Below are 23,726 nucleotides of genomic sequence, written 5' to 3' on the forward strand. Positions count from 1 at the left end.
ATTCATTTAGAATTTTTTAATTAATTTAAAAATCCTATTTTTACTTTTTTTTTCTGGGCAGTTACACCCCACACTCATCTCTCACTCACGGATTTCACTCTCTTTCACCATTTTCATTTCACATCTTCTCCTCTCCATTTCTCTTCCCAAATTTTTTTCACACATCACTTAAAAAAATTCTCTCCAATCCTCTTTTTCATAATAGAGCAATTGAGAGATCAAGATTTTATTGCTCTGTTCCTCTCATGCTCCTTTATTACACTTTTATTTCTTCTTGTTCTGCATTGTTGATTCTGATTTTTACAACATTACTGTGCCACTTCACATCTGCATAATAAATCCAAAAATTATGGAATTTGAAACAAAAATAAGAAACGAACATATCAATTAGGATATATAACGTGAAAAATCTCATATGGATATAAACTTCTGTCTATCTTCTTTTATCCGATATGAACTGTACCTAACATTACAAAATCACAGAGGATACAAATCCAGTTGGAACTAAACATAATTATTGTTACTATGTTTATAGAGTTTCAATTCAATTGAAGAAAAAAAAAACATGTACTGAGAATGATATCCTTCTCAATTCATCACAAATCAAAATTCATAATTTAGGAAGGAGAAGATGTGAAATGGAAATGGTAGAAGAGAGTGAAATCCGTGAAGGAGAGATGAGTGCGGAGGTGTAACTGTCCAGCAAAAAAAAAAAGGAATAAAAATAAGATTTTTAAATTAATTAAAAAATTCTAAATGAATTTGGAGAGGTGGAGGAAACATGGTGTGGAAGTGGAGAGAGCAACACTCTTAATCATTAGACCAAAGCCCAAGCATTTATCTTTACAAACCCAAGTTGTGTATCATGGATTTTCGAGAATGTGCTTTTTCTTCTTCACTCCCATAATTTCTTCCCACACCCTATCATTTTGAAAACGATCTATTTATCTTCCTAAATGTGATTTTTATATTTCCTGCTCTCTGAAAATCTTCCAGAGAAGGCTTTCTAGAATTTCAGAACATGGTTTCTGGAACAGATTTTTCAAAACAAAATGTCTGAAATTTTTTTTCAAAACTTTTGTGTTATAAAGTGCAGTTAATAATTAGGGAGATATGGTGAAAAAACGAGAAGGTTACTGAATGTAATTTGAAAAATGTAATGGGGTGCTAAAAAAAGAAAAAACATAAGATATTTAAGCATTAAAGTTATAACTTGAGATTTTATAGATAGAACTCCCCATACAATTCTTTTCATTATAAAACAAATAATGTTAAAATGGTAATGAGTTACTAAAATGTTGGAGTGTGACAATGATACATGAGATTTTGAAATATGTGAGATTAAGTAAATATATAATATTGGTCCCATGACAATATAATACTTAAACATTAAGAAGGCAGAACTTGTTAGATTATACAATAAATAATATTATTAGATGAAAAAATAAAATCAAGATTATTTATTTTTAAGAAGGTTAGTTAGGTAATGAATTGCTTGAACAAGAGATACCATATTACTAATTATACCTTTTCATGTCTTTCCTTGGTTTAGTTTCGTTCAAGTGATATAATATTATTTAAATAATAAAGTTTTCTTCTATTACATTTAAGTAAAAACCGTTTATATAATGTGTGAATGATAATTATATGTACGAATAATGAAAATGTATACATAATTCTAGAGTAATGAAATGCATAAATTATGATGTATTTTATTTGTGATATCATGATCCATGTTAGATATCATTATAAATTTTGATATTTATGTTAAGTTAATATTCGAAAAATTATCAATTATTTGTCATCATTTGAAAATTATTAAAAAAAATAAAAAAATACAAAGCATTAAGAGAATTTATCAAATTTATGATAAAAATAAAAAATACATTTTACGAAATATAGATAAATTATACTTATTATGAAAAAATATATGGAGATAAAACATTAAATCACTTATATTGTTCTTTATGAATTAAAACTAAATTAGCTAACTTGTATTCACAATGATTTTCTTTACGAAAAATATTGAACTACATATTATTACAAAACATAAGCATTAACGTCAAAAGACACTAAAGAACTACTTATTGATCCAAAAAACTAAAGAATCATTTTTTTCCAAAAGTCTTTGAAAAACCTCTCTCTAAACATACTCCAATGCACATAAATGACTTCATAAATTCAGCATAAATAGAAATTTGTATCCTTTAAAATAAATAAAAAATAATATTCACAATTTTTCTAAAAATACCACATGAAACCAAACCAGAAAACTCCCAACTTCACCATCAATATTCACTTAAACTAATTGAGAAATGATATTATTTCCATAAATGAAAGGCTTAATACCTCCATTGGTCCTCGTATTTATGTGAAAATCTCAGTTCGGTCCTCAAGTTTTGAACTGTCTCAATTGGGTCATAATTTTTGTAAAAATGCACACATTTTACTCCAACCGTTAACTGATAAATGGCGTTAAGTTTGGTTGACGTGGTATGCTGACGTGTTGGCTTAATCCTTTCTTGGTCCTCGTATTTGTGTGAAAATCTCAGTTCGGTTCTCGAGTTTTAAACTGTCTCAATTGGGTCATAATTTTTGTAAAAATGCACACATTTTGCCCCAATCGCTAATTAATCTCACTGTGCAACAATTATCTTCTGCTATCAATGGAATAAATAGCTTAAAGGCTGGTGATGAACCTATAGGTTACCAAGTTGGTTCATTTTGCAGAAAAGGCTGTGAGACTGATTACACTGGTTACGCGAGTTTTCCGGTGACTTTATTTTTTGAGCTGACGAGATAATCTGTGTAAAATCCCTGATTCTCAGATAGATGAATAAAATCCCTAATTCAAATAAACTAAATAATAGGCATTGTGCCACGTGAAACACTGCTTATTTTAAAAAATAATTCATATAACTAAATAATACACGTCAGCATGTCCTCAGGCTACCACGTCAGCTAAACTTAACACCGTTTGAGATCAGTTAACGATTGAGGTAAAATGTGTGCATTTTTACAAAATTATGACCTAATTGAGACAGTTCAAAACTTAAGGACTGAAGTGAGTATTTTCACACAAATACGAGAACCAAGGGAGATATTAAGCCTAAATGAAACCATCAAACCTTTCCTAGTTTAAATTTTAAAAATTTTCAACACCAAAAAATAAAAAAAAAATATTACTCATACTTTTTAAATTTATTTTCAACTATACTACTAACTTCTTAATTTAAAAAATGAAAGAAAAAATGTAATTAAATCCTGAAACATATTATAATTTCTCATCTTTTTAATTATCCAAATAACTACAATATTTAAACAAATTACTATAAGAAAATTTCATAAGAAAAAATGTATATGTTAATGCCTTTTAGTTTTGGAACATTTCTATGTTGTGTGGATCTTAATTAAACATTTTAGGAGAATAAAAAGCTTAAAATAATTTTTTGAATAGCCTATATATATATATATATATATATATATATATATTTATTTATTTATTTATATAAATATATATTTTAATAAAAATATTAAATATATAAAATGTATTAAAATTATTTTAAAATATATAAAAAAACTAATTTAAAATACATATTAATTTATATAAGTATAAAAAGAAATTAGGGGCAAGGCCTGTAACCATGACTGTGTGTTTACTTAAAATAATAAATAGAAAATTTTAAATGGTAACTCTGTAGAACCCCGCGAAACATTGACCACTTTTATGATTGTATGTCGAAGAGCCTCTAACAATATTATAACTCTAAATATCATAATATTTCAATACAATTGATTATAAAAATATATCAAAGATATTTTTGTTTTACTGATAATATAATTACATAACTTAAGACATAGACAGAGCAAATTACATAATGCATAAGAAAATATATGAAAAATTACCATAATGGTATAGTTTTGAAAAATCACAAGTTCCAATGAGTTTTATTATATAATTAAATAAGCGTTACAGTCTACCCTCTATAAAATAATCTATTTTTTGTTTTTTTCATCTTAGGTATTTGGAAAGTTAATCGATTTTATTTTCAGTGGTTTCGTAATAGACTATTAAGTATTTGAAGTCATGCATTAATTTATTTACCACTGTTTCATTCATTTATTATATATATAAATTTATCTCTTATATAAAAATAGATGCAAAAGATTAAATATTTTTTTCTATATTTTAATTTTACTTTAAAAATATTTAAATTCGAAGCGAAATAGTTTTTCTACAATACTTTTTTTTTTTTACATTTACACGTGGGTGCGACTCTGTGGGCAATTTTTTATTTATTTAATAATACTTAAATATAGATAAAAAAACTGTAGGTAGTGTTTAATTTACTGTTGACATTTTGGCAAAAGATAATGATCAATATATGTTAATAAACATAAATTATTAATAAACTAAGTAAATCAAAGTGTTTGAGTTTAATGGGTTCATTTATTAATTATATTTATGCATCTTTTATACAATAAATATAACATGCATAAAAAAATGTTTGTCTTCACTATTTTTAAATACAAGATGTATTTGTGTTCAATATGTATCAAATAAAATAAAAAAAATAAAAAATAAAAGATTAAGCTAATCACATGAATGATATTCCTCTTAACCACAAAAAACTGAACACAAGATTTTTATATAAAAAAAAATTTGAACTTAGTTTTACTTGGAAGGGTATTGGTATATGATAAATATTTGTTTATACATATTAGAAATAATTAATTCAAAATGTAACGGGGAAACTTATATTACTCTTTCTATTTGTTTGATTTTTCACAAAAAAATGTGTTTTTATCTGTAATTTTTTAAAATTTTAAGGCAGCATATATATACATACATACATATATATATATATATATATATATATATATATATATATATATATATATATATATATATATATATATATATATATATATATATGTAATTATACTCTAATTATTTGAATTGATATAGAGATAAAAACATATGGAGAAAATATAATGATACATAATTGTTGATTAAAAAAATTAAAAGTGATACGATAAATCACTAAAAAATTATACCAAATGTAAAAGTAAATAAATAATATTTATGATTTTTTATTACAAGGAGCCTTAGATAACCATGGTAAATCCAGCACGAGGAATTAGTAGCACTCAAATTTGGAAAGATTTAAACTTTAATATAATAAAGAAAATAATTAATGCTAAAATTTGAAGAAAGAAATAAATACAAAAATAATTATAAACTTAAAACTTTTTGGGTACAAAGAGTGAATTTCCAGTTAAGAATTTGGCTCTGTTTAGATGAACCATTGCAAAGTTTTCGCAATGTATTTAATTTAAAGAAAAAAAAAAGAAAATACATCTACACTAATTAATTGCAATTATGCAAGAATTTAATGATTCCAAAGCATATCAATCTAAAAGAGTATTGAAATAAGGAAATAATCTTTATAATCATGATTCATTTCTATATATAAACGCCTATTATATTTATTATTATCTTTAAAACATCCATTTATGAATAATTTATTTATAGCAAGAAAATATGAGTTATTTTATTATTATCTTTGACCATATATGAAGAATTAAATTTTTTTTTTTTTTTTCCTTAAATCGTTTTCATTTCCTGCATTACCGTGTAACACTTCTCTCATCTATAAATACCACTGTTTACATTCATCAAACTTAAGCTTCCACTTCATCTTCTTCTTTTCCTTTTCTTCTTCTGAAACAGTCATGGTGATGGCTTTGTCTAACTGTTTGGTTCTTTTGGTTCTTTTAATGGCTCTCTCTGTACCAGCTTTCTCATATGACAGTGCATGGCGTAGTGCCCATGCAACTTTCTACGGTGACATGCAAGGTGGAGAAACCATGCGTAAGTAAAACTCTTTTCTGCAACTTTTTACGTAAAATCACTGTCATCTTCATTTTCATCATTTATAATCGACAAGTTTTGAGTCGAACACACTTTTACATTTATTTGACACATGATAAAAAGATAAAATGGTTATAAAAGTATAAAATATCATATTTTTTCAAGAAAGAAAAAAAGTAAAAGTAAAAAAAGTTACTATAAGATGAATGTAAAAAATTTAAGAGTGTTAAAATATCATTTTTCTTTTTTATGCATTTTTTTCTTTTTAATTTGATTAGATTTTTTTGCCTTTGTAAACTATTCAGTTTTCATCTATCAATGCTGAGATAGAGGGGTTGAAGAAGTGCATTAATTATTATTTAAAATCATTTATTCCTTGAGAGTTTAAATAATTAATGCATATTTGATATGTTAGGAGTTACAAAACAAGGAAAGAAACAAAACAAGAGTGAAAAATGGGGTAAAATAATAATTTTACTTTATCATTTTAACGTTTTTTTAATTATTTATCATTAATTTATTGCAATTAAACATATGATTATTAATAGAATATTTATGACGTAATTAATTATTGTTTATATTTTCTACGTTTTTTTATTTTATTAACATTTGTAGTTTCGAATTAAACTCTTTTTACCTTGTAATATGTTCCGCTTCTTTTTCCTTAACGGTAGGTTTTTAATGAAATGTGTTTTATTTATATATTATTTTTTAAACGTTAACATACATAAGATAATCTTTTTAATTATATTCTTTGTATAGAAAACAAATTAATTATGATTTCAGAAGAGAATATTAAAACGACAGATAAATATAGATTAAAACAGGAAAACTAAAACAAGACATAGCAGATAACTTAACTAAAATTAGAATAAAAATAGAAAAAGATGATACAAGTTTATCAACAAATTTTGTCTTTTGGAATGAGACAAAAAAGGCAATTCAAGATACTTTTCTTTACCATTAATTATTATTTACAATTTTTGTCGGTACTGCATTGAATGTATATATTAATTATTTTCCATCAATAATATAAATTTGTCTGTTGTTTCTCACTTGCATATTAATTCTGCTACAGAAAAATACTTTAACGTTCCTTTTGATTCAGTGACATACAAAAATAATAAATGACAGAAAAACAAAACAGTACTGTTAAATTATGCAGAAATAGGTTTTATTTACTGATTTGAATGGAGCATGAAATGCAGAGGGAGCTTGTGGTTATGGTGATCTGTTCCAGCAAGGTTACGGGCTTGAAACCGCAGCCCTAAGCACGGCACTGTTCAACAATGGCCTGAGTTGTGGTGCATGCTTTGAGATCAAGTGCGTGGACGACCCTCAATGGTGCATTCAGAATGCAGGTTCAATCAAAGTTACTGCAACAAATTTCTGCCCCCCGAATTACTCGCCACCGAATTTAGACCACTGGTGCAATCCTCCGCAGGAACACTTCGACTTGTCGATGAAAATGTTCACCAGCATTGCTGCATACAAAGCTGGGATCATCCCAGTGATGTATCGTAGAGTGGCATGCAGCAAAAGTGGGGGTGTGAAGTTCCAAACAGCAGGCAACCCTTATTGGCTTTTGGTTTTGGTGTACAACGTTGGCAATGCCGGTGATGTTTCTGAGGTTAGCATCAAAGGATCTAATGGTGAGTGGAAATCCATGTCTAGGGTTTGGGGACAGAATTGGTTGACCGGAGAGAACTTGGTGGGGCGATCCTTGTCCTTTAAGGTGATTACCAGTGATGGAAAAGCGTTGGAGTTCGACGAGGTTGCACCTTCCGGTTGGCAATTTGGACAGAGCTACGAGGCCAACACTAATTTTTAGATGTATTGTTCTTGTACTTCATGGATTTCCTCACATTTCATTCTGCTCAAAGTCTACGGAATGTGATGTTTCCATTGTAAAATTGTACTTTCACATGTTTCAAAAATAATCTCTCACTTCGTTTTAGAGCAATAATACCAACTAACACTTTTACATTCATTTTACTAATAATACAAGAATAAAATAGTCTAAAAAATATAAAATTTTGTAATTTTTTTCAAGAAATAAGAGAATAAAAAGTAAGGGTAGTGTCAAATAAATGTAAAAAATTTAGGTGTGTCAAAAAATCATTTCTCTTTATTTTAATAATATATATAAGTAATGATATAGAGTAATAATACCATGACACACTTTTACATTCATTTGACACAACATATAAGAGTAAAATGGTCAAAAAAGTATAAAGTTTTGTAGTTTTTCAAGAAAAAAGAGAGTAAAAAGTAAGTAAAGATAGTATCACATGAATGTAAAAAATTTAGGTGTGTCAAAGAATCATTTCTCAATGATATAACGACACACTTTTACATTTATTTGATTGAGAGTATAAAGGTAAAATAATTATAAAAGTGTAAAGTTTATATTCTTTAAAAAAAAGGGTAAAAAGTAAGAAAATGTAATATCAAATGAATGTAAAAAAATTAGGTGTGTCAAAAATTATTTTTTATATATTAATTAGTATTTTAAGTTAAAAAATAAAAAAATTGAGGAGTAAAATACAATTTCTTAACATATTACAAGTTGTATCTTTCAAATACAACTCTAACAATATTTTATATATTTATTCATCTTTCAACTTGTATAACCTTATGACTAAGACATTAGCTACCATATACAATTCTTCCAATAAAGGCGTTTGGGTTTAGTTGTATTGTTATTATTTTTTAACCATTATCCTCATTTTTTTATTTATTTTATGTTTGATAACATTAATAAACTAATTAGTAGTTTATTTGATTAGTTTATAAGCTAATTTGATCTAAGGTTTGGTAAGAGTTTAGCTTGTAGTTTATAATTTTTTTTTCCACTACTATATTAATTATAATATATTTTATTACATTTTTTTTATTTTTAATTGATCTCTACCCATAATTACATCAATTTTATAAAAATAATTAATTATTATATAATTTTTAATGTTTATTGGATTGGTTATAATTTGTATGTAGTTTTAATTAGAAAATATTTAAATTAAAAAGTTAAATAACTAATGTTTCAATATGTAATTATGTGAGAGTTACACACAATAAAAATTTTAAAACTCAAATTCAACATAACATTAGTTTAAACTAAAAAATAAAATAAAAACTTTAAATTTCTAAAAAGAAAAATTAATACTCGTTACATAAATTTATATAGATAGAATTACTAGTTCAAATAAAAAAAAAACTCTATAAAACAAAAAAAAAAGTGGTGTAAAGATAAATAAAAATATAATTATTTTAAAAAAATAAAATTAAGAATAAATTTTTGTATAAAAATATACCAATTTCATTTATATAATAAAAATTTCGTATTTATATGTTCTATGTCATTTTATATTTACTAACTAGTTTACCACATACTTATATTCAAATAACTTAGCGTATAGGTTAATTTTACTAAACATAACCTTAATTATTTTATTAAACACAAACATTTTTAATAAAAAGCAATTTAATGAAGGAAAAAAGAAAGTAATAATACTTTGTATTCTTTTATATTGTTATGATTTTGGATAAATTTATTTATTATATTTTATATATAAAAATATAGTAGAAGTGTATATAAATATTTACAAATAATAATATTATTCTAACTTCATGAACGCTTATTTCAATAAAATTATTTTATAAACATATTTGTATGTATGTATAACAATGACATATCATAATTAAAAATAAATATTTTATATTTCATTCTTTAATTATTGTTTTTAACACATTTTATATTTCATGATATTTTTATCATAAAATATGAGAACCTATAAAATTACATATTAGGAGTAACCGTGTTTTTTAAAAAAAATATGACTCCATTACTTTAATAATAAAATGATTAAATATGAATAGAAATATCAGTATCTCATTATTTAAAAACATTCAATTTTTTTATAAGTTACTTCTTTAGAGTTTTTTTTGCTTCTTTTTATATCTTTCCATTATGTGGTCTTTGTTTGAAAATCTATGACTGTTGGGATGATCCTCTCGACGATCTCTTTTTTTCTATTCAATTAGTTTCATCACTTGTGTAAGTTGCATTTTGCTCTTTTTTCATGTGGATCATTCTTGTGTTGACTTGCATGTGAAGTTTTAAGCGTTTTTATAAGTCTTTGTTGATCAATAATAGTATGGTTTAATCATGTTTATTATGATTTTATGTGTAAATAGAGCATCATGTGAGTTTGAGATGTATTTGATGTCTTAAGCTTAGGGTTGTTTATACTAGGTAAGGGAATCTGATATTGATTTGTGTTGTGTGACTTTTATCAATTAAATGTTTTGCATGTTGTTTCTTTATTGCATATTGGAGATGAAAATTGGTTGTTTCTGATGAATTTGATTTGGTGTGTATGACTGGTTTTATTTGCATGATTTGGATGATTATTCATGCTTGAGTGTTTGCGTTGATTTTGTGTTGATTGAAGGAACTAGAATATGAGCAATTGAGCAAATTGATATGAGCTCCAACTTTTTAAAATTATTTTTGACCAAAGACTAAGAGGAAAATACCAAATTGATCAATTGAAGAAGTCTCATTTTCCCTAAACCACAAAATTTCATCTACTGATATCTGGTACAATGTTTAGTTGTAGTAGGCTGGCGTTGAGCACCAACCTCATTGTGTAGGTCTGGGAGCATTTTAGCTCGAGACCATTGAATGTTAGTTTGTATTGATGAGCGTCATCTTGGTATTACAAGTTTGGATCATTTTAGCTTCAACACACTAAGCGAAAGAAAGTTCCACAGAACGCAACTTTTTGCGAGAAGGATGTCGATAAGCGCCAAAAATGTCCTTAAGTGTCAGTTTTTATGTTGACTCTATTTTCTCCTTTGGCTGTTTAAGACATGTATGTGATGGACCTTATGCATGCTGATGATTTTGATTGTTTTTAATTGAGATGAAAATGTTGTAAGAATGTATGATGATGATGATGTTTAAGAAATTTCGAGCAGAAATTTTTTATTGTAGTAACTTTAGTGTATGCATTGATGTATGAGATTTAGTAAGGGGATATCCTGATACTCTGATAACCATTCACACTCAAATAGAATAAAATGAATCATGTGGAGGTCTTAGTGAATGGACTTTTTTGGTCCTAGCGCGAAGGGAATTAACTTTGTGTGTGATAAGATGATAATTAGAGTTGTCAAAATCGGCCACCCGGCTTGACCCACCACGGGTTGGTCACTTAGTAAGTTAATTTAACCTGACTCACTTATTTTCGAGTCCAAAAAATTCAAACTCAGTCTGACCCACTATGGGTTGGTGGGTTAAATGGATTAACTCAATTAAAATTTTATTTTCTTCAATCCCAAAAAAACTACATTTTTTTTAATCTAAATAAAGTTCAATCCAAATATAATCCAATATGATGTTAAACTCCAAATACAATCTAAAATCAGAAAAATACAAAACAATCAAAATACATTTAGAATTTAGAAATAGGAAAGCATTTAGGGTTTTCATTTTTTGATATAATTTAATATTTAGAATTTATGGGTGGGTTGATGAGCTAGCTTGGTTAACCACAGGACGAGCCGTGTTCTTGGTGGGCCAAGTTTATTTTTGACTCATGACAAAATTTACAATTTTTTTTTAATCTAACCTGATTCAAACTCATGGTAAGTAAGGCTGACTCATGGGTTTTAATTAATTTTGACGATTCTAATGATAATCCTTTTGACCATGACTCTATAAAGCATAAGGACCACCACAACTACACGTTTCTAGTGAATTTTGATTTCAATGACTTAATTTTTTAGGATAATTTATTGTATACTAACTTACTTTGTCCTGTCCTATGCTTTGTTTTTTTTTTTTTTTTTTTTTTTTTTTTTTTTTTTTTTTTTTTTTTTTTTTTTTTTTTTTATGTTTCTTTTGTGATGATTATTATATTGTGTGACCATATAAAGAGTTAAGTGATTATACACCTTTCAAAGGCAAAGATGTTGTGAAGTAATTCATAGACTTCTATTGGTTATTCTATATAAAAATTTATTTTTTTAAGAAATTCATGTCATTTTTTTTAGCTATCCGTTTCATTAATTTTATAATATTTTTTTAATAAATTACTATTAATGAGATGATACATAAAAGGAAACAAATTAATAGTATTAATTACAAAACAATAAATACTATTAATTAAAAAACAGTAAATACTATTAATTATAAAACAATAAATACTATTAATTAAAAAACAATAAATACTATTAATCAAAAACCAATAAATACTATTAATTAAAAAGAAAATATATTTATTGACATTTCAACTTATTAATTGCAATATAATTGAGAATGAATATAAGTAATTTGTTGCCTTTTAAGTGTCCAATTTTTTAAAATATATATTTTGCTTTAATCTAATTGCTATTTTACAATCACTGGTAGGATTCGATATTTTTCCTTGACATTTATATTCTTATTATTAACTAAATTTTTATTTACCTTACGTATACATTTATCGTAAATTAAAATTACTTTACATATACCTTTATTGTAATGTAAAAATAAACAGAATGAAATGGAAAATTTTATTAATATTTTTAATGAAATTAATTAATTTATTGCATTTCCTAGTTTCTATGAAGTAAAATTAAATTAGAATTAAAACTGTGCAAAGCATAGTTTAATTAAAATGTGGACAACACATGTTAAGAAACGTGTTAATTGGTCATAGGTCAATTGTTTTTCAAAGTTAAAGACCAAACAGAAATGAAAGTTTTACACCAATTCTAATTTTACTTATAATCTAAGGACAAAAATATATTTATTCCTAAAATAATAATTGGAATTAGAAAAACACTACTAAAAATTGAAAAGAAAAAAAAAATCATAAGAAACACATAAAGAAAGGAATTCGAAAAACTAAAATAATATATTCAAAACTAATATATTCTCAAAAAGAATTTCCATTAAGAACTTTAGTGAGTATAATAACTTAAAAAAATAGTATATAACTATTCAAATTCTTATATTTTAAACATTCATTATTTGCATATGTAAAAATAAAATTGTACGTGAAACAGTAAATACTTAGGTATTAGAAATACTATATTATGAAATCAATATTTCAAAGAAGTGTGAAAGAGTTATCTTCTTTTACTTAAAAAGTGGAACAGAACAAAAGAGATATGAGTAAAAAGAATAAGCATATGTTTAATTTTCTTTTTCTGTAGAAGTAGTATACATCAGACTCCTCTATATTTCACCTGTTCTCTTTCTTTAACTTATTTAATTTTATGTTTTGATATTTATTAGAATTAAATGACATACGTTATAACATAAATTGCAAACATCCTTATTTAATTATCATTATATTCATGTACTGAATTCTAACAAATTTGTGGAAGTCACAACACCTTATTGTTCTTATAAGTTAGTGTTTGAAGAGACCCTTGTAGAAATTACAAAAAAAAGAAGTTAAACACATAAGTTATAAGATGAAATTGAACTTGTAATATCGACTATGGTAACAGTTACCATTACGAGAACTTTGTGACTGATATTCATGAAGTAACTTTTTTTATAATTATTTAAGAGAGTAATTGTTGACATCAATTAGAGCTATCAAAATGATTCACAATTTGCGGGTCAAACTGACCCACCACAGGTTTGGGATGTGTTAGGTTTGAAAAAATTGTATTATTTTATGCAGACTAAATTTTAACTCGGTTTATTTAAACTCGGCTCATGCAGATTGAACCCACAGTGAACCGGGTTGGCTCACCAATCCATCTACCTAATTTTATTTTATTAAAATTTAATTTTAATTTTATAAAAAATTATTTATTATATTTTTTACTTGAAAAAATTATTCAAGTTCTCTATTTTCAAAATTAATTAAACATTAAAAAATTGAAATTAAATGAGTTAGTCAATCAACCCGTTTACCCACCAATCCGTGATGGGTCGGATTGGGTTCGAATTTTTCTGACTCGCTAATAAATGAGTCAGGTTTGGTTGACTCACTATGTGTTTAACCCGTGATGAGGCAAACCAGGTCGGGTCAGATGACCTGTTTTGACAGCTTTAACATCAATTATTAGATTGAGAAGTTAGTATTAGATAAAAAATATAGCTGATATTTAGGACCTATTTTTTTTTTTTTTAAGAGTGAACAGAATATTACAATTTGATCATAACTTAATCTACCTCTTTTATGACATATGACTTGTAATATTCTCCATTAATGAGAAGGATTGAACTTTTCTAAATTTTGGAATCGGTCAAATATCATGAGAATGAATATTTATAATTTATAATCTTCTCTGTATCATTAACAATGTTAGACATCATTAAGATTATTGATGATTCAAAATCTTCTTTGATTAAAGTTATTTAATCAGACCACACAATTTATCAAAGTAATCAGCCTTCTTCTGCCTATTATTATCTCCACCATTCCTTTTACAATGTATCATTCTTTCTATCATTCCTTTTACAATATAACTTACAATGTTCAAAACATTACTTCCTCCATTTCTTTGTCTAGACTTAGATCTCTTCCTATTCTTGTTCTCGTTCTTAGATATTGTATCCTATTTTTGGTAAGAGAGTTCTCTATTCCATACATCAATATTTACTTTAAATAGTGATGCATTTTTGGTAATGAGAATAACCACAATGATTGTATATATGATTTGTTTGATTACTTTTTCATTAAGTAGGTCTATTTCAATGGTGTTTAAAATGGGTCATCCGACTCGATCCATCACAGATTGGTCATTTAGTAAATTTATCTAACTCAACTCATTTACTGACGAATAAAAAAATTCGAACCCGACTCGACCCAACACAGATTGGTGAGTTAAATTACATTTTTTCTAAAATAAAAAAAATTACTTACTTTTAATAATTCAAATCTAAATAAATTTCACTCCCAAGTTGATGTTAAACTCAAGACAATTCAAAGTAATAATTAAAAAAGTACAACACAATCTATGTATAATGAACCGAATAATATTTTTTAGAATTTTATAAGATAATAAATTAATAAAAATAAAATTAGATAGATTGGTGGACCAATCCGACTCATCACAGATGAGTTAGATTTAAATGAATTGAGTTAAAAATTGACCCACATGAAAATATATTTTTTTCCAATTCAACTCAATCCAAACCCATGGTGATCCTCAGGTTGTAACCCATTTTGAGATAATTTATTGACTAAGGAATTTGTCATGTAGAAATTCTCAAACTCCATTCATAGTCTACAATCTTTTTTTTTTTTTTAAACTTGCTTCAACATTATATTACTAAAGTTCAAAGTAATAACATTGAGTTTTCTCCAACAACGTTTCTAAAGTCTCCAGGATGCCTCGTTGAAAATGAAACACGTATCCTTAACCGTCTCACTATAAATTCATCCATTCTAGTAAATCTACAAACAAATTCACTAAGAATAAGTTCCTCTCCCTCAAATCAAAAGTTTCTCCATATCAACTGTAAATACTTACATAACAACCCTTCTCACGTAAGTAACCACTACACTTAATTGCAAGACGATGTCTATTAATATATATAGTTATACCTCTCCATGAATCACATCAAGTATCATAGAATAGAAACGTAGCATTTTAAAACAAGTACAAAAGATAGAGATAATGATGCAACTTACTATAGAAGACAACACTCTCCAAACTAGTACAGAAAGTGTTCTTCACTCCGTCACAATCAAAGGTAACCCAATCTAGGCTGGGCTGACAAAAAGAACATCATCGCGTGTTAGAGTAGGAGCTTAATAAACACATTTATTGATAACAAAGGATTGCGGAGTATTTACATAGTCCAAACACTCAAGACATTAACATAAACTTTGCAATGCACCCCCATATAAACTAACAAGTTAACATCAGATCACAATGTCCAATTATTTTGTTGTAACAATGGGAGATCTCTATTTACTTCCAGTCAAGCATGTCCAACAGCCACAAGACTTCTTCCTTAGAATTTGCCACATCACAGAAATCCATCTGGATCCCAAATACATCCATAAGATCTTCTTTTTTATCTTCCATGAATAGCAAAGATATCCACGCACGGATGCCAGTCAAAAAAGGGTAGTCAGGGGCTATGTCTAAGTAATCAAAAGCCAATGCTCTATATGATGAGCGATCAATATAATCAAACATGGATTTATTTATTATGCGAGCAAACTTATTTGAATCCTTCTTCCCAACCATGACAGAGACACTAACATTCTGATTTTGTCCAGAAGGGATAGTAAACCTAGGCTCCACAGGAAAAGTCATCTTGTATTCCGAACCTTCCAGGTGATATTTGAGCATTTCACAAACCCCAGATGCAGGAATTCTAAAACCTGCTTGAAGGACAGAACCAGGCACCACTTCTGAGAAGATTAATATGTTTTCAGCCCAAATGTCAATGAAAAAATCCAAATCATCAAATGAGATTCTTGGAGGGAGAAGAATTCTACGATGCAGACGTTTATAAAAGGTTCTGTACAAGTTGTAGTAGGTTAAAGTTGAAGGATTAGGTCGCTTGCAGATTGAAGGCCATCTCTTGGCACACAGACATTTCCAGAAGAAATCATCTCTAGCTATGTCTTTCCACAGCTTACAAACAGCCATGCAAGAAGCAAGATCAACACCCTCCAGGAAAGGGAAAACAACCTTCAGAACTTCTTCAGATGCCATTGTTGATCATACACTGCAATAAAAAAACCAAAACGTAAATACCACTAGGATTACAAGAAAATGGAAGTGATGATATGAAGAATAAATTATCCAAAGCCTTTCAAGGGCAAGACTTAACATATAATTCCCACATCAAATATAAAACGTAATAATTAATGATTGACAGCACATTGAAATGCATAAAATATTCATGTTGCCTTCCAAATAGTTACTATAAACAGAAAATTATCTATTTGATAAATTCATAAGCATTGAAAAGAAAAATAGGGTGTGGCAAGGACCAAACCTCCACCAAAACAATGATATATACAAATAGTTGATACAATTCTTTATTAATGCAACTTAAGTTTAAAATTTTGAATTTTTAAACATGCTCCATTTCATCACACGGCACCAAAAGTATAGTAAATTTATTCAATCCATAAAAGAACTACCTTCTTTCTTCCAGAATTTCGAAGGAAGAGTCTGCCAGATTAGAAAGAAGAAATTATGAACTGTTTGAAGTCCAGGCTGGTTCATCTAATCTACAACTTAAGTCCCCGACTTAAACACAAACCATGTGACAGTTTTTAAAAAATTGAGTATAATGAGGCAAATTGTAGGATTTTCAAACTAACTCGAGAGTGTTTGACAATCTCATTTACCATATTTGATGAAAAATCTGTATATTGGATAATTTAAGGACTCAAACAGCATTACTTCTTATCACCGGGAAATAAAAGGAAAACAAAAAGAATTGGATGCTTACTCTACAAAAGTGTTCATGTTTTGGCTATCCCCATCCTCACAAACTTCACGTTAATGAAAGAATAAAATGAACAAGGAAATAGATACAGAACTTTTAGCTTAAGCATACAAGAGGACAAACAATTATTACACCGCTCTTGCAATATCCATCATAAAATTCTAATAAAAGACAGCTATTTAATCTTCGAAAAATAATCTGCAACCAAAAATCAGATTAAAATTCTCAATTGATCATACAGGCAAAAAGCTGCTAAGGACTACATTAGTCCGCAGATTTTTACAGCCATATTTGTGTCTCAAAGAACTAAAACATCACCTTCATTCTTGTGAAAAACTAAAGTCAGAGAATAAAAGGATGAGTTTGATTGCTATTTCAAATCTTTGAGACTAGCTTGCTGAACAATACAGTTAAAGGAGTAAAACGGCAAGTAGCATCTGAACCATCGATTTACTCAGAATGTATCTTCCACCATTTCGTATTTGGTAATGTAGCAAAGTTTACTTTCGTTGCTGATGTTTCACTTTAACACTTTACAAATAATCAGCAGATCACACCAGTAGACACCCTAAAACTCAAATCCATCACCATACGACAACAATAACCATGCATCAAAATCATTTGATATAGTTATGTAAAAATAAATCATTTCTATATCTTAGTTTTACAAGATCCAAAGAAAGATAGAGCATTTTACACTCCATATCAACAACTTCAACCAACATCATCAATAACAAGAAATGGGCCAGGGTGGGGGAAGGTGCATGAACATCATGACATGATTCATGATCACGACAATGTTACAAGAGAATGACAGAGAGAAAACCCAAACTGAACTTACATAAATGTGAAGAGCCCCAAATTTGTTAAGAGAGATGAAACCAATGATTGTGCAGGAAGAAGGGAGGCAATGAAGCTAAAAAGGACAAAACTACATAACTAGAAGTGACCAAACAGGTTGAGACATGCCTTAGTAACAAATGGAAAGTGCTGAACTGCCTATTTATTCTGGTTCCTTCGTCATAAACCAAAAAATGAAATAAAGTTGCAATAACATGTTTAACACCGGACATATGAAAAATAAAATAAAATAGTTAAAATTAACAAATTCGAAATAACAGTACCCTATCACTCTAAAAAGCATGCCTCCAGCAATGAGTTGTCAAGCTAGAAGGAAAAATGAAGAAAAACCGATTGATAACGAAACTATTAGAATAATGCAGAATCATGCAAACGATGATGAAAAACCTAAAAATTGAACATCAAATACAGAAGCATGACACCAAGAAGAGGGGGTTACCGGCGTCAGGTTAAAGAGATAGTGGCGCGTGGCGCGTGACTCACCGCGGAGGAGGAGTGGTGAGGGAAGTAGATCTGATCCCGAAGGGTAGAAGGAAAGCGAAGGAAGCGTAGAGAAGAGAGGGTGAGGGAGTGGAAAGCGAGAGGTTAGAAGAAAAAAAAATAGAGAACTTGGGAAAGTGTGAAAATGATAGAAGGTTAAGCCCAAATTCTCCTGATCCATTCAAACTTGGCTTGGCCCAAAAATTGATAAAAGGACGAAAAAACAATTTGGTTTTTAATCAACTCCAAGTGCTTGCAACAAAAAAATAGGAATCACTTTTAGAGATGTAAAAATGGATAATCTGGCTCGACTTGGTCAACTCACCACAGGTTGGTCACTGAGTGAGCCAATTCAACCCGATTCATTCATTAGTGAGCTGAAAAAATTCGAATTCGGTTTGACTCACCACGAGTTAATAGGTTAAACAAATTAACTCATTGATTTACTTAATTATAAGTTCTTTTAAATAAAAAAAATTATAATTTTTTTAATTCAAATCTAAGTAAATTTCACTATAAAATAATGTTGAATTCCAAAGACAATTCAAAATAAAAAAATATTATAGAAATTTGTCCATTTATAATATTAGAGTCTTGAATAGTTTTGAATAGTAATAATTTTTTGTATCATTTGTCCATTTATAATATTAGAGTCTTGAATAAATAAATTTATAACATTTTTCTCTCTTTAAATATCTTTTTTTAATCTCCATCTACAATATAATAAAAAAAAATGCTAACTAATAACATTGAATGAGTTAGTAAGCCAACCCGACTCACCACAGGTTCAACCCAGATAAGCTGGTTCTAAGTAAGTTGGGTTGAAAATTAACCCGCATAAAAAGATTACATTTTTTTCAAACTCAATCCGGCTCAAATCCGTAGTGGACCGGATTGACTCGCGGATTACCCCTTTTGACAGCACTATGTTTAAAAAGTGAGTTTTTAGTTTTAAAATGTAATATTTTTCTAATTTTTAGTTTCAAAACAAATTAGTTTAACAATCTTTGTTATGTTACAAATAGTTCAACTTAATAAACATGTAGATGAATAATTTAGTTATGGTTTAATCAAAATTTAAATTATTATCATAACTACATTATACATTGATATTTCATAGTTGCTTGAAAATTTGAAAAAATAACATTTATAAAACTAACAAAAATTAATAATACCTATTTACATGTGACATTTTATTTTGAATAAAAAAGATATAACGACAAAATCATTTCTATCATAAATAAAAATAACATAAAAATTTATGATATAACTATAAATATTTTGTTTTTAATTTTGTATGATAAGACTGTTAAAAAACTACAATAAATGGTTAATTGAATTAAATTAAATTATTAAAAACCATTTAAAAATAACTGGACTAAACTATGTTACAGTTCAATTTTATAAGAAAAGAGAAACTAATATAGAAATGATTTAGTGTACCACTCAAACTATTATAACAACGAAATAAAAAAAACCATACATCCAGAACCTACTTTTAAAGTCGTGAAATATTTTATTTGAATCTTTAATTATGATTTTTCATTTTTAAATTAAGTCTTTCATTCTTATTTTAAGAAAATCTTACATAGCCTTTCTACTTTTATACGTCTCATTTTAAAAATGTGTCATATATTATTTTTTTTAATTTTTAATTTCTTTTAATTTAAAAAAAAATTATAAAATGTTAATTTGACATGACATTAATAGTGTAATATATCAGTCACACTATCATATCTTATCTTCTTAATCTTAATTTATTCTCTAAATTTTATTTTAATTCAATTAAATTTTAATATTTTTTTAGACTAAATTTAACTTTTTATACAAATATTATATTGTTATTTTTTTATTAAAATTTAAAATTTTATTAAATATTTTTAACAAAGATAAAGTTTATTTAAATTTATATTTTAGAGTAAACTTTATTTAAAATTATTTAATTGTTAAATTTAGTATAATGCTAATCTAAATTATATTCTATGTATTGCACGCTTTGGAGCATGCAACTGTCATGATTTTATTTTTATAAGATGTCTTAAAAGATAAAAAAAAATGATGTAATATTTAAAATATTTTAGATCTCAATTCGAAAGTGATGAAAATATCTAAGTACAGTAAGAATATCTATAATAAACTAAATTATATCTTAGCTTAATTTTATTTGTTAAAAAGGGTGTACAATATTTATAAACATTAAGCAGTACATAATATACTTTCATGTTAAAATGAGTTTTTAATAATTTTGAAGAAGAATGTTAAGTAAAAGTAAAAAGAATATTTTCAAAATGGTTAATAAAAAGAATTTTATTTCTCAATTATGTTAAGATTTAACTTGTAGTATAATAAAACAAAAATCTTTCTTAGACATGATGAATGCAGGAATTATAGACAAATAATTTAGTATTTTGGTTTGTTAGGTTATCTGTATTATTACATCTGAATACCGTGATACATTGTTGAAAATCTAATGAGTACATACATGAAACATGTCGTGACTATCAATTATATTTTAGACCACTAAAATAGTATATCAAGAGAGCTTTGCCCATTGAGTTGAGAAGACTCCAAAACCCCGCAAGAATTAAAGGAGACTTGTGCAAGGTAGGGTTTTAGGTGACCACTTGGGGGTTAAGTTCTATCTTCACACAATTGAGTGGTGAATAACTAAGTTTTAAAAGAGTTATTCATAGGAAGTGTACCAAGTCAATTGTAGTATAGTCAAATGAGAGTCATTGTATCCATAGGAAGTAATAAGTACAGTGGTAGTTGATTTTTGGAGTTGTTAGAATTTTGGATGATGTAGTAAAGTGCAGAAAAAAATATGTTTAGTATAGATTGAGTGAAGAAGAGACTAGATTCAAGTTATATTATCAATTGAAATGCAATATATTGAATAAGTACAATAAAAATCTTTTACATCTTGTTTTATTGTGCAATTTATATTGTTCCAACACAAAGTTCTAAATGACCTTACACAAATTCCTCTTGTAGTAAGATTATTGAGTAATTTTACGAAGGTTCTAATTGGTTTGTGTTATTCTGTTAAATTCACTAAATTAGGTAGAAAATTATTCTTGACATAACTTGGTCTCGACAACCATTGAGCAGAGTTAAGACATAATTAATGTCACAATGACTACTGTTAAACAGTTTAGGTTTGCATTAATGATTATTAAGAGGTAAATTAATTGGTCAGATTCTTGTAAACTTAGGGGTTTACTTTTGAGGTAAACCTTACCATTGAATTACAAAAGGCCTAAAGAGAGAAATGAGCGTCAGAGTGTCTTCTGCAAGTCACTCCTATACCGATCGATAATTTGGAACAAGGAGGACGTTCGACATACAGGACAAACACAATTTACTTATATTAGGTTGTGTTTAAATGTAGAGTGTTGCATATCATATATTAGTTATAGATTTAGAGATATAAAGATTTAGTGGTTAAAAACTTCAATTGATCGTAACTTTTATTATAAGTGTTCCAGTGTGAAGTCGAGTCACCAAACCTATACAATTTCTTGTCTTCAGGCCGTCCGCTAATCCCGGAACGTGTCCTCCACCAGTCCTCTTTCTCCTTTCTCCTGTGTTCGATGCGCTCGAAGGGTACCTGTCAAAGGTACTCCGATGCTTAAGTTAGTTAAATTGTCCGATCGGATCTCTGGATTCAGAAGTAAATGCGTAATAAATGAACCTACTTACCTGGTACCTCTGACATGTATTTATAGTGTGTTGGATATGGGCCTGGTATTAAGGTTATCTTAATCAAGGCCCAATCACAGCCCAATCACTTTAAGCATGTGATTATCCTAATTGTCTTAGCCTTACCTTGATCACGAAGACCGTCCGCATCTTACCGTCCGGTTCCTCTTATTCAGTCCGGCTGGCCGTCTTGCGGGATAATTGACTGCCTCCATTTAGATGTCTTCAGTGGGTTGGTTTGTCTTGACCAATAGACCGTCTGACTCTATTTCACACAACCGACCGGTGGTCCCTAGTACAATAAGCATAGATGGAGACATTCCAAAAATGAAAGTTGTTGGAAAATGAATGAAGAATGCAATAGGCAATACTTGATGGGGATTGGAGGTTTGGAATTTAAAAAATTCTATCCTTTATATATTTTTTTTAGTATTTTTTACCATTTTTTTATACTTTAAAGATTTATTTGAGATACACTTTATACTTAAAAAACTATAAAAGTTGTTGTGGTGTTTTCTTGTATTATATGCTTTGACATCTTATATATTATACAACTTATAGAACATTCATAGGACATAAATTTTGACTTCAAATAAAGAAAAATAAGCTAAATCAGACCTAAGTTTAGGTCGATTATATAAGCATGACACGTAAATTTAAGTATTATGTTTTAGAAAATGTAAATTCACATCTCCAACCATTATTTAATCGGACATAAAAAGCCTATTTGAGGCATTATTCATACTTTAGATACTTTAGGGTATAACTTGGGACAGAAGGATTGAAATTGGTCGAAGAATATCATAATATAAGTCCTTTCAAGGTTGGTGAGGATAAAGACGAACAGGAAGGCCTTTGGCAGGAACAGGCATGGGATCATAAAATTTTTTTTCATCAGGAATAATGGCTTCCCATTTGAACCTTTTGACCAAGTTGTGCATGAACACCAATACTTCCATTCGAGCATACTCTTTTCCAGGGCACATCCTTGGCCCTCCTCCAAATGGTACATAAGTATAAGGAGCTGGTCCTTTTCCTTCAAATCTACTCGGATCAAACTTCTCTGGCTCTGCGAAGCACTCTGGATTCTTGTGTGTTGAACTNGCACTCCAATACAACTGCATCACCAGCAAAAACACTTTAAATTAAATTGAACTTAGCTAAACTAATTGTAGTGTGCTTGAAAGTTTTTCCAGATTTCTACAAATACCTTCCAGCCTTTTGGAATTGAGAATCCATTTAACACAAAGTCATCCATGGCTTCCCTGAAAGCACCCTGGAGTGGAGGCGCAAGTCTCATTACTTCACAAGCAACATTCCACGAATATTTCATCTTCTGGATGTCATCCCAATTCAACAATTCTCCCGGAGCTTTCC

At 28.0% G+C, this 23,726-nt stretch overlaps 3 protein-coding genes across 8 annotated transcripts; 1 reads left to right on the top strand and 2 right to left on the bottom strand.

The window, feature by feature from the left end:
• The first annotated feature begins 5,610 nt into the window (after positions 1 to 5,610).
• Positions 5,611 to 7,748, top strand: LOC106758465 (expansin-A23-like). Its single transcript, XM_014641385.2, has 2 exons — positions 5,611 to 5,875; positions 7,084 to 7,748. The coding sequence occupies exons 1-2, from the start codon at positions 5,737 to 5,739 to the stop codon at positions 7,704 to 7,706; spliced, it is 762 nt and encodes a 253-aa protein (XP_014496871.1). The 5' UTR covers positions 5,611 to 5,736; the 3' UTR covers positions 7,707 to 7,748.
• Positions 7,749 to 15,629: 7,881 nt separating this feature from the next.
• On the bottom strand, positions 15,630 to 18,800 carry LOC106758186 (F-box protein At5g39250). 6 transcript variants are annotated; one of them, XM_022780025.1, is made up of 3 exons: positions 18,607 to 18,800; positions 17,625 to 17,874; positions 15,630 to 16,574 (listed from the first exon to the last, which is right to left on the bottom strand). In XM_022780025.1, exon 3 carries the CDS (start codon positions 16,559 to 16,561, stop codon positions 15,806 to 15,808), a length of 756 nt encoding a protein of 251 aa, XP_022635746.1. In that variant the 5' UTR covers positions 16,562 to 16,574; positions 17,625 to 17,874; positions 18,607 to 18,800; the 3' UTR covers positions 15,630 to 15,805. The 6 variants fall into 6 exon arrangements, with proteins under 6 accessions (XP_022635746.1, XP_022635747.1, XP_014496617.1 ...); XM_022780026.1 differs by lacking the exon at positions 17,625 to 17,874 and adding an exon at positions 18,431 to 18,473; XM_014641131.2 differs by lacking the exon at positions 17,625 to 17,874 and having other exon boundaries at positions 18,651 to 18,800.
• A 4,336-nt stretch (positions 18,801 to 23,136) lies between these two features.
• On the bottom strand, positions 23,137 to 23,718 carry LOC106758466 (beta-amyrin 28-oxidase). The gene is made up of 2 exons (XM_014641386.2): positions 23,560 to 23,718; positions 23,137 to 23,467 (listed from the first exon to the last, which is right to left on the bottom strand). Exons 1-2 carry the CDS (start codon positions 23,680 to 23,682, stop codon positions 23,168 to 23,170), a joined length of 423 nt encoding a protein of 140 aa, XP_014496872.1. The 5' UTR covers positions 23,683 to 23,718; the 3' UTR covers positions 23,137 to 23,167.
• Positions 23,719 to 23,726: the final 8 nt, after the last annotated feature.

Source organism: Vigna radiata, chromosome 4, assembly GCF_000741045.1.
Source record: "Vigna radiata var. radiata cultivar VC1973A chromosome 4, Vradiata_ver6, whole genome shotgun sequence".
In the NCBI taxonomy this organism is placed as follows: Eukaryota; Viridiplantae; Streptophyta; class Magnoliopsida; order Fabales; family Fabaceae; genus Vigna; species Vigna radiata.

What these genes read in the sequence shown, in the direction of transcription:
- LOC106758465 (XM_014641385.2), top strand. Translation starts at nt 5,737, where the DNA reads ATGGTGATGGCTTTGTCTAACTGTTTGGTTCTTTTGGTTCTTTTAATG. An exon ending in GCAAGGTGGAGAAACCATGC is followed by an intron (nt 5,876 to 7,083) that starts GTAAGTAAAACT and finishes CATGAAATGCAG; the next exon opens with AGGGAGCTTGTGGTTATGGT.
- LOC106758186 (XM_014641131.2), bottom strand. Translation starts at nt 16,561, where the DNA reads ATGGCATCTGAAGAAGTTCTGAAGGTTGTTTTCCCTTTCCTGGAGGGT.